Here is an 11,911-nt window from a genome sequence, read left to right on the forward strand (position 1 = left end):
CTGCCTCTGAATATCAGTCGCTGGAGACCACAGGAGAGGAGAGTGCTCTTGTGCTCAGATACTGCTTAAGGGTTTCTAACAGGCATCTGGTTGGTCACTGTGAGAACAGGATGCGGTACTAGGTGGCCCCTGGCTCTTATTACATTTTTATGTGTGACTGTGGGTAGAATTAAATGTTATGGGAGATGTGTGACTGCTACCCGTAACCCTACAATGCAGTGCAGCAGCTAAAGCATAGCACAGCGATACCATGTTATTCAGTTTTATTTCTGGATGTTGTCAGAGAGAAAGGAGGATGAAACTCTGGACCACTAATTTTTGGTGGCAACTACATATTTCATATAATGTGTATTCCAGCACTGGGACTATCCATGTTAGCAGAATTTTTCTTGTGGCCTTTGAGCCAGGCACATTATTACTCTTGTTATCTATAATTGGGTATATAGGAGCAAGCTCACACATTTGCTCTAAGCATTGCTTAGTTTGCACAAGTTTTTAGAGGCTGTCATCATTTATTTTTTTTACTGACCCTGTGTCTTTAACAAGCACTTTAACATGCAGCAATTTAGGCAGGGGAAGTTTTTCCTCCTGTGGAGATCCATGGGAAGAAACACTTTGCTTGGCGAAAACATGCTGCTGGTTGGACTCGATGACCCTTTGTGGTCCCTTCCAACTCTAGGGTGCTGGACAAGAATGGGCCATTGGCCTGATCCAGCAGGACTCTTCGTATGTTCTTAGAGTGTGGTGGTGCCATGAGGACACTCCTGCTTCCATCGCTGCACTTCATGAGCCACCACTGGGTTTTCTATGGCTGTGTGCTGAGACTAGGGAGAGGTTCGCAGCCTTGTAATTTGTGGTGAATGTGAATACAAGGACAGCTGTCATCTTGCAACTGTAGGACATTCGTATATGAATGTTACTCCATTTCTAGGTATCTTTATTATTTCACATACGCTTTATTTCTGAAGATATGATACATAATGGATAAACTGCGTTTAGGTTTAATTTCAAGAGCCAAACAAGTTTATAAAGGTTCTCTTGTGAATTATATGATGCTCTTTAAGTTTAGAGTTGGGATTAGGAAAGGCCCCTCCCACACCTTTCCTCTGTAACTGGCCCAAACTGAGACAGGATGCTGTAGCAATGCAAAGCTATACTCAATGACATTTGCTTGTGGTGATTCAGCAACTGGTTTTACTTGTGCTCAGGATATAACTAAGGTTTCATGTGTATTTCTTTATTTTGATGTAGTATTTTATTTTGTTATTAAATTCTATATTTTATTAAATTTCTACACCGTCCTTTAGCCAAAGATCACAGTGTAGTTTACAATATAAAAACACAATAATGTACAATCATAATAAACCCCAAAGTTTAAAAGGCCAGATTGTTCAATGAGCTAAAGGCCTACGGGAGGAGGGATGTTTTTGCCTGGTACCTAAAGATATGTAACAAAGTGTTAGGCGAGCCTCTCTGTGGAGAGCATTCCACAAAAGGGGAACCACCACAGAAAAGGCTCGTTCTCATGTTGTCACCCTCCAAGACCTCTCATGGAGGGGGCACGTGAAGAAGGGCCTCAGGTGATGATCACAGCTTCTGGGTTGGTTAATACTGAGAGAGGTGGTCCTTGAGGTATTGCAGTCCTGAGCCATTTAAGGCTTTATAGGTCAAAACTCACACTTTGAATTGTGCCTGGAAAATAACTGGCAGCCAGTGCAGTTGGGCCAGGATTGGTGTAATATGCTCAAACTGTCTTGCCCTGGTGAGCAACCTGACTGCCAAGTTCTGCACCAGCTGAAGTTTCCAAACTGTCTTCAAAGGCAGCCCCACGTGTAACGTGTTGCAGTAATCAAAGGTACAGGTTACCAGAGCATAGACAACAGTAGTTAGCTTATCGCTGTCCAAAGCTGATGGAAGGCACTTGTGAAATGGATTCAGAAAGTACCCCCCAAGCTACGTACCTGCTCTTTCAGAGGGAATGTAAACCTATCAAGAGCAGGCAATCACCCATCAATCTGCTCTAGGAAGCCACTCACTATCAGTGCTTCAATCTTATTTGGATTGCAACTTATTTCTTGCAACCTGGACATTGGAAGCATACTTTTAAGTCCCTCAATGTAGAGGCAGCTCCAACTTCCAACTCTGCTGTTTTGTGATTTTGTTGACATATATATTTTTACTGCATGCTTAAGAGACATTCTCCGTCCCCAGGGAATCCTGGGAACTGTAGATCAGGGGCAGGTAGGAGGCAGGGACACATAATTGTGAATATTAATAGCAGCCCATGGTGGACCACAATCCTCAGGAATATTTGTGGAAAGCCGTAAGTGTTGAACAGATTAAAAAACAGATGTTAATTTGTAGTGTAAATAGGTCCTGTGGTCCGAAAGGGTATTATTAATTTTTTTGAGCTGCTGCTGCTGCTCCTTGTGAGGGGCAACCCACAGGTGTTGGTTCCTGGAGAGTTCATTGTGATTGTTATGCCCTGCATCTTTATTTTCTTTGTTCAGGAAATGATTCCTTATGAATGCATGTCTGTGTATTTGCTTTGTTTTACTTAGCTCTGAAGTGCGTATCATGCTTTGGGGTGCCATAAAACAATAATCTTGTTACTTGCAAGTGTGCTGTTTATGGCTTGTAGCTCGCTTATTGCTGTGTGCTTAATGACAATGGGGATGGGCAACTAATTTGTTATCATTCAGTTGCTTATGAGCCTGCTCCAGCATACATTGGTTTAATTCATAGGCTGCTTTGACTCTCATTTCTGGTATGATGTTTCTGGACCATTTACAATTGACTGTGATGGGAGCATAAATAGCAACACTCATGAACCCAGATTTCTAGGCACACAGTAACATTGTCATTTGGTCATATGCCACAAGGCTTATGCAGGGCAACATTATTATTTTTATTCTATCTGGCTCACCAGGGGGTTTTGGCTGGGCCCTCAAGAACTGGTGATGAACCTGGGGCACTTCCAAATGACCGCATCAAGTGTCCTTCATAGGCATTTGAGCTACTGCATCAGTCTCCCAGCTGACTTTTCAGTGGCTATACTAAAGCTTGAGTTTGTACATAATAGGTAGCTAGATGGAGGAATAGTTTTACTGTGAAGTATGGTGAAAGAGGAAAGGGCTCTTGCATCTTTCTTTAATGGTTGTGTAGGAGAGGCAATATCAGCAGGTGTAGCTTGACACAAGGGGAGGTGAAATCTCAGAGAGAGACACATCCCTTCAGACTTTATCCTTTAAATTGCAGCAAGTGGGAGGTAAGGAACGTAGCAGAGACGAATATTTTCTTCTGAATACATGGACATTGCTCGTGGCAGGCTTGAGTTGCAGTCATCTCTTGCATAATAGGATATGAACACAGAGGTTGGCTTTGCACCTTAGGGAATGGGAAGCGACTGAGCCTTTGCCCTAAGCTTCCCGTAAAGCCTTGTAACCATAGGAACAGCACGCATGGCATGGGCTAATGAAGCTGTAACTGCCAGGCCTCAAGAATGAAGGAGCCCCCTGTGATTCCAGAGTAAGCAGGACAGAGGCAGGAAGAAAGTTGTGGCCTTCACAGTGGTGGGTTTTGAGATATTTTAGCACCAGAGCAAGCATGAATCCTGCCTCAAACAAAGGAAGATGCAGCTTGACTCGTTCCCTACTTAGCTGGTTGCTTTTGGGGACTCACCTCCTATCCTAAGTCCTGGGGCAGATAACGAAACAAGGATGACCCATTAAAATGAGGAGGACATACAAGAGTATATGCATACTTAAGTATCTACAACTACTTTCCAGTTGTAAACCACTGACACAAAAAACTGCAGTGTTTTACGTTGCCTCTGAAAGATGTTCAAGCTTGGGGGCAGGCGCATTCAGTAAAAGATGACTCGTGCTAAGGGGGTGAGGTAAAGAATAGCAAAGATGTGACGAGACAGAAAAAGGTGCTGGTTGAAATGTAATGTTGCACTCATGTGATTGCGTCTCCAGCACATTTACCACACAATCCCATAATTGTCTGCTCAGAAATAAGCGTCACTGGATTGATTTCCAATTAAGTGTGTAATCCTATTAAGAGTGTAACTGTTGGGAGTAAGCACCATTGGGCATGGTGGTATTTACTTCTGAGTAGACATGCATAGGATTGCACCGATCCATTACTCAGCACCAACAGATGAGCTTCCTTCCTTTTCCTAAACCATACCTCTTCTCACACTGCTCATTTGATTTAATCTTCGTAAGCGCTGCTCTATTTCCCCTCTTGTCTATGTCCTGGTTATTTTCTGAGTCATCTGCTATTGGAACCTGCTGAGAAGCCTAAAAGTGGATTCTCAGTTGGTCCCTACGTTTAGGATAGGGCATGGTAAACACAAAATGACCTGAAGAGAATTTGGGCGTTTTTCTTCCTTTTAAAAAACAAACGGAAAATGGGCATGTGAGAGTTTAAGGGGTTGGGTCCCTGGCCTGCTACCTGAGATCCTTTCCAACTCTGATCTCTGATGTGCTCTGCCTGCAGATCATCTTTGAAGGTGTCCGTGGCACAGGCTCAGAGGGAGATATTGCCATTGATGACGTCACTCTAAAAAAGGGAGATTGTCCAAGGAAGCCTGTTGTCCCAGACAAAGGTAATGGGTTATATTTGGCATAGTGTTTGAATATCCCAAATCAAAAGTAAAGGTTGGGAGAATTCTGCATGTTGACTTGACTGTTTTGCATATTTGCTTATAGCAGCAGGGTCCATTATTGATTAAGGTGCGTGTACCTGCCTCACTTGAATTACTTTGGTGTTCCAAAGTGGAGTCAATGGCACAGATGAGATTTCTGGTGGAACAAGAACTGGGAAACATGCCACACAATCACCCGATGCTTAACCAATTTCCCATATGTTGTTGCAAATGGTTTATTGATCCTCATAACCTTTGCCATGTTTGTTAACCAAAGTTGTTCTTTAGAACCCTTAATCATCTCCGTTGCCCCCCTCTGCACACATTCCAGCTTGTCAACATCCTTGAACTGGACACCATACTCCAGGTGTGGTCTGACTAAGGCAGAACAGAGTGGTCCTGTTACTTCTCTTGATCAGGATACTATACTTTTGTTGATGCAGCCTTGAAGAGCATGAGCTTTTTCTGTGGCATCACATTGTTGTTGTTTATACTACAAAAGCAGGAACACTTACCTTAACTAACCCTTCTTCTTTCTTTCTTGCCCTGCAGCAGTTGTCCTTCCAGAAAACGGTGCCATCACCCAAGACAAATTTCCCCTCTGTGGACCGTTACTTTTCTTCCTTTTTGTCCTGCTCAGATGATAGCAAGCGAGTACGTCCGTCTTCTGAGACTTTCCTCCTCCTTTCCTACTTGGTCACCTCTGCTCCTCTTCCTCCCCCTCCTCACTGGCACACCAAAGTGTCCATACCAAAGACTGATAAGCATGACGACGCAAAGGGGATCCAGCTCAGAACGTGGAAGGATTCCTGGAGGAAGTCATAATGTCTAAAAGAAAAACAAATCTTGATTATTAAAAAAAACAAACCACAAGAGAAAGAGGGAGGAAGGAATGGAAAGAAGAGATGGAAACAATGGAACGAAAGGCAAAGATGAGAATGACAAAGCTATTTAAAAGGATGAATGAAAGCGGGGGAAAGCCACATTTCCTTGGGAATAGTGGACAGGACTTCCTCAGGGAAGTGGGAACTTTTGTTTTAAACAAAAACAAAATATATTAAAGCACAAATTTCTACAAGAACTGTTACCTTCTTTACCACAGAGCCTCAGTTTAGGAGACAGTCTAGCACAGCGCCCCCTTCTGGATCTCTGTGTTATGACCTTTCCCTGGCTGGCTCTGCCTACCATCATCTGTCTGCTGCAGCACCGCCTCACCTTTCCGAAAGAGCATCCCACTCGTCTCCATTGGGGGCTGCTCCTCCCTGCGTGCCGGTGACCACGGAATCTCGCCCCCGCTGCATGTGCTTCAGAGTCTCCATATGCATTTTCAAGACTCTCATGTATTTACTTGTCCATGTGCAATTTGCTTTTGACCCATCCTTCACACCTTTGTGCCCCCCAACTTTCGCTCGGCAAAGCAGAGAAACAGACTCGTTGCGGATGGTGGAGATGGATGGAAAAAATCTGGGGCAGACGTAAGCTGCAGGATCAGCTGTTGACCTCCTCTGCCCCCTCCCTCTTTTCCCCCTTCTCAAGCTGCTCAGCTCTCCCTCCCTTTGAACTTGTTCTTTCCACCACCATGGAGGCAGATTGTCAATCTAGCATAGGGAATGAATGAAGAGGCTTTTTGGTCAGGGGCCTCTTTGGCAAGGTGACCGAATTGTGGTGCTGCACTTGGCAGCGTCAAAAGCATGAGCTGCAGAAGCCTTAAAGCAAGGATCTCCTCTGAGACAAATTATTTAATAATAACTGTCTCCCATTCCATTTTTTTCCATAATTATCCCACCAAAAACATTTTCATATACTACCTTTCATCTTCTCCTAAGCCCTTTTGACACCTGAATTTGCAATAGTTATTTGTTAATTGTAGTACCTACCTGTGGCTCAGTACTAATTGCAGGGTGCTGATACCATGGTGCTTGATTTACCACTCAAGGATGAGACTGCATGTTGAAGTTGGGAGACAGGTGGAGCAGAGGAAGCAGGAAAAGAAACAGACCAACCCCACAGGAGTTGGGGCAGGTGGATGCACAAGGGTGGGGAAGCTTAAAGGGAATTAGATTGCAGACTTGTGTTTTCAGAGATGCCACACGACCACTAGAAGAGACCAAGTAATCTCAGGAAAGCAAGCTTGTTGCTCCCAACTTGAGCTGGGCAGCATTAACCCTTCTAAATCAGTATGTCAAACTATACATTATGAAGTCAGGATAAATGTTACCCTGTTGCCCCTACTTCCATAAGCAGCTCGCAGAGGGGAGTTTTCAGTACAAAGGTTCACTCTGCACCAGTGCACCCATTACTTTGAGCTTGTGAACTGCATTCGTATTCAAGGAATACCTTGGGTGTAGAAATGCCCACCCACCCCCATCTCACCTTCCTCCACCTTCAGTGCTGTCTTGGCAAGTCAGGGCCTTTTTGAATCCAAAATCTATATATCTGAAGGAAGGTTAAAGTAATTTAGGAGCTAGTAATGGTTTTGGTTTCCCCAGTACCCAATGCTTTCATAGACTTGTAGAGTTGGAAGGGCACTGACAGTTACTTAGTCTAGCTCCCTGCAATGCAAGAATTTCAACTAAAACATCCATGAGAGATGGTTATCCAGCCTCTGCTTAAAAACTTCCAGTGAAGGAGAGTCCACCACCTTACGAGGAAGTCTGTTCCACTGTCAAACAGCTCTTGCTGCTGGAAAGTTCTTCCTGATGTTTAGTCGGAATCTCCTTTCTTGTAACCTGAAGCCATTGGTTTGAGTCCTATCCTCTTGGGCAGGAGAAAACAAGTTTTCTCTATCTTCCATGTGACAGGCCTTTAGATATTTAAAGATGGCTATCATAATTCCTCTCAGTCTCCTCTTATTCAAGCTAAACATGCCCAATTCCCTCAACTGTTCCACCTTGTCAATATCCTTCTTAAATTGTGGCACCCGGAACTGGACACAGTAGTCCAGGTTTCGTTTGGCCAAGGCAGAATAGGGCAGTACTATTACTTCTCTGGAAACAGTCAGGGCATGTATCCACAGCAGTGACCAGAGGAGGAATGACCACTGAGAGGAGTGAAGAAAGAAGAAACACCATGGTACACCTGCATCAGCACAACCAGATGCCTTTCTCTGCCCCAGCTGCAACAAAACATGTCTCTCCCGTATCAGTCACTACAGCCACAGCAGGCGCTGTAACTCTCCAGCAGTTTGACTTCTCCCCTAAAGGGACACTCTTCCATTGTCTCCCAAGATGGACTGATGCCAGCAGTATTACTTCCCTTGACCAGGACACTATACTTCTGTTGATTCAGCCTAGCTTTATCCCATACACGGAAGGAATAGTTTCCTAAATTGGTTTTTGCAGGGCTAGACTTGTAAGGTAGCTACAGAGTAGGATCCCAGCCAGTTTAACTGCCAAGTTGTGCCTGAATTACCTTGATGGTTCTGAATATGCTGATTCTGCTCCTTCCAAAACTCCTTGCAGGTCAAAGAATACTGGTGCTTGTAATAATCTAAATGTGAAAGGGGATGGAATGGCCACATTCCCTTATGCAGGAAGATTTAAAGCACAATTCTACACATGTCCCATTTAGCTCCATGGGGTTTACTCCCAGATAAACTATGTATAGGTCTGCAGAGATTTTTGGTACCCTGATCAAATATTATCACTGCTGCAGGAGATTTGAGGAGAGCATATGGCATAGATGAAAGAGATGTTCTTTCATATGGTGATAGTTGTATAGGTTTGGCTGTGAGTGTGAATGCTGGCAGAGGAGAAACATAGTTTATGGCATCTGAGAAATTCATTAAGCATACCGACCTCATATTGTTTAATCTGGATTGGATTATATATGTTTTTCCTCCCAGATGTCCCAAGTGCTTTCTTCGTTTTCGCAGCCACACAGAGGTAACATTCAGAATTGTTTGCTGTCCATCATTTGCTAGTGGCTCTGATAAAGAATCCTACCCCAGTTATCTCTTACACAAAGGAGGATACTAGATTGCTGTTGTAGAAGAGAAAGGTGGTAGGGTCTCAAAATTTCTAAAAGCCTCCATGAGTGGCCTTAATTGCCCCCCTTTTAAAAGAATGGAGGCTGCATCACCCTTTCCTTCTGATTTTACAGTTCTTAGAGCCATCGGATAGGTAAAATCTGTAGATTTCCTCCTTATATTTGAAGCCATTGAGAATTAACCTTTCCCAACTATCAGCAAAAGCATATGCATACACACACACACACACACACACACACACATTTTTATGCACACTTTACCCTAGTATATGTATTTTGTGGCCGATTACTTGGCTGGAGAACTGCATTGCAAAATTGGGAGAAGTATGAATTTCAAGGGATGGCTGTATTCATGTATTGTTCATGTATTGTTTCAGAAAGTGTGGATTAGGTAGGTTTGCCTTTAAATACCAACTGAGTCTAATTTCTCCTCAACCCCTAATCCTGGAGGCCATATTGTCTTTGAGACTTAGTAGTCTATGGGTAGACAGAGTTGTGAGCTACCTTGGAAATTTGGACTTTTATTGCAAATAGGCATTGCTGATATTTGGAAGAACAGGCGTGTGGGATTGGCCATGTAGAGAGGGACGGGGGACAAAATACATATCCTGGGCTGGTACCGTCCTCTCTGTCCCTTTTTCAGTGCGTCACCTTTATGATTTGAGCATACATCTATATGAGAATGTGTAAGTAAGGACCAATGGTGCCTATCTATTCATAGGGGATATGACTTGCTTGTAGGAACTAATCATGTATTCAGTTGTCATTGGTTCAGGTATCTTACCAGTGATAAATCTGCATTTTAATCATCATATAAGTCTCAGGGAGCCTCATTTACTGATCCCTCCTCCTCCTTTTCATTCTCTTTCCTTTCTTTGGCTTAGAAATAGCAGGTTTCCCTGGGGAAAATTGCTACCTCAAGTGCCTTGGCTCGTCAGAAGCATGAAGACTGAAACAACAGGTTTCATGTCATTGTACAAACTGTTAAGAGGAAATATAGAATGTTTTTACAGTAGCATGGACAGTGCAGCTGCTTAAACCTTAGACCTGGCACCGCAGTTGTTAATACTGGAAACATAAACACTTGCAAGTGAAGCAGCGTTGGGTTGCATTAGTACTTGAACATTTAGACCTCCAAGTAAATGTCAGGTGCTTCCAGAGAAGTGTTATAGTCACTTAGGAATCAGCAGCTACTTATAGCCTAATGGATGTCAGCTGTGCTGTTATTTAAAGTACATATAAAATTATTGTTCTGCTCTATTCAAGTGGTACTTTTTATGAGTACAAGAAGCTTAGAATCCAATACCCTAGACACACAAAATTTTATAAATATTCTGCCATCTTAAAGGAGACCTGCAATTTCAACTGGATGTATTAATTAATTAAGCTTGTGTGTTATGATGCAGCTATTGCATGAGGCATTTCGTTCATCCAACAGGTGAGTTTCATTGCTGCATAACGGCAATGTGTGCGGAAAGAACTGTGAGCTGCAAACCAGTCCATCATGGAAGGTACTACAAAAATCTGAGATACAGTATTATTTTTATGGAGGCTTTTTTTTGGGGGGGGGGGAGAGAATAAAGTAAAGACATGAATGTGAACCAATTAAATATTTAGGTTATGTGTGTGCATATGAGATGGGGGTGTATTTGCCATCAGTAAGTCCATTGGTCTCTCTTAGCCATGCCAGATAATTATAACCTCCATATTCAGAGGAAGTATACTTCTAGTTGCCAGGTGCTATGGACAAGCAATAGAGGGTGGCCATTGTCCTCTTGCTTTCTGCTTGGGAGCATTCCAGGGAAATCTGGTTGGTCAGTTGAGGAGAAGCCTGGAACAGAAGCAGCATACTGTATCTTCTTAATGGATGCAGGAGAGCCTTTGCTTTTCAATGCTGTGCAGCCATTGCATTCTGAACAACAGTTACTGCTGACTTAAAACCTTCCATGCCTACATAGTTAAACTAGGGCTAGTATTCCGGTCAGGTGAGTGTCCCTTTTATACTGAAGAGTTAGCTTCACAAAACCAATCAAGAAACAGATACTGTATTATGTGATTTATCTCACCACTGGAGAAGGGTCACAGTGAGTCACTGCAGAATGTTTGAAGAAAGGACCGAATTAAACAGGTGGGGCATGGGGAAATGATTTCAGATTATTAGCTTGCCTGGTGCTTAGGATTCATTATTAGTCAAAAGAAAAAAGGGGGCACATATGAAAGATTATGGATTTGTATGGCTGTGTCTCTCTGGCTGTTGTACAAAAACTAATTTCCTGCACTTTTGGCAGTTATTACTGGCATTGGGCCAAGTTGGTAAACTTTATGTGTGGTGTGAAGGATTGCAAGTGCAGTCCCATTCCAAGTGGCCCATGTTATATTAGAGGATGTGCCTAAATATGCAGTGCAAACTGAGTTTAGCCTTGGGTCTTGATATAAAGCAACAGGAGTTCAAATGCACTTTGCAAAAATGATTTTACTGAATCAGTCCTAAGAAAACGCATTTAAATGCAAGTAAGAAAAGTTTGCAGCCTGCAGATGAAAATGTACAGAGTCAGTGCCCAAAAAGAAACATGTCTGCAACCTCCCTCTTTGTGGGCTAGCCTAATAATTGTTCAGGCCTCACAAGGAGACAGGCTGAGGCAGAGATCCCTTTTCTGCTGGAAGAAGAAAAATATTGGAGCCTTGTCACGGAGCAGTCTTTTGCCTCCACCAGGTGCTTTTCTCTGCTGAGACCAGGCTCCAAGCAGTTGAATGCTTCTTCCCCTTGTAGCCTTGTGCAAAGCTTGCTACATTTCTCTCAGATCTATAGAGGCGGCTTTAGCCACCAGCCAGCAAGCCAACGGGAGGACTGGCATTCTTTGCATGAGAGCTACCAGTTTTTGGAGCGCTGTCTTCTTCACGTCCCAATGTTTTTCATTTGCCCTGATTGGCCTTGGATGATGTTTAATAAATGAGCAAGACATTTACAGAGGAAGATCTCCCATAGTGCCTTTGAAAATTGCATTTTAACGAGGACCAATTTACACTCCATGGTAATAAACTGCAGTCTAGAGACCATGGTTATCGCAGGAAGCTTACAACCTTAGCTTGCTTTGCAGCTGAAGGAGGAGGCATGGGTAGTTTGAGTGCTTCTGAGTTTTACCCCAAGCAGAGAGCTGTGGCAGACTGGTGATAGCCCGCCCTCTGTGTGACAATAGCAGAATCAGGAGGAAGCAGCCTACCCTACATGTGAGAATGTGGACGGCATTGCCTTCTTGTTCTCTGATGCCT

General features: G+C 43.4%; 1 protein-coding gene across 4 annotated transcripts in view; it reads left to right on the forward strand.

Annotated features, from left to right (window-relative positions):
- Positions 1-9,901, forward strand: part of MDGA1 (MAM domain containing glycosylphosphatidylinositol anchor 1) — a 241,749-nt gene extending 231,848 nt beyond the window's left edge. For 2 of the 4 annotated variants that reach the window (XM_028724382.2, XM_028724380.2), the window contains exons 16-17: positions 4,507-4,615; positions 5,207-9,901. In XM_028724382.2, the coding sequence (XP_028580215.2) occupies positions 4,507-4,615; positions 5,207-5,298 (201 nt within the window). In that variant the 3' untranslated portion in view covers positions 5,299-9,901. The remainder of the gene's footprint in view (positions 1-4,506; positions 4,616-5,206) is intronic. The other 2 variants (XR_013392171.1, XM_028724381.2) reach the window with 2 other exon arrangements.
- The last annotated feature ends 2,010 nt before the right edge of the window (positions 9,902-11,911 follow it).

This window comes from Podarcis muralis, chromosome 3 (assembly GCF_964188315.1).
Source record: "Podarcis muralis chromosome 3, rPodMur119.hap1.1, whole genome shotgun sequence".
Taxonomy (NCBI): domain Eukaryota; kingdom Metazoa; phylum Chordata; class Lepidosauria; order Squamata; family Lacertidae; genus Podarcis; species Podarcis muralis.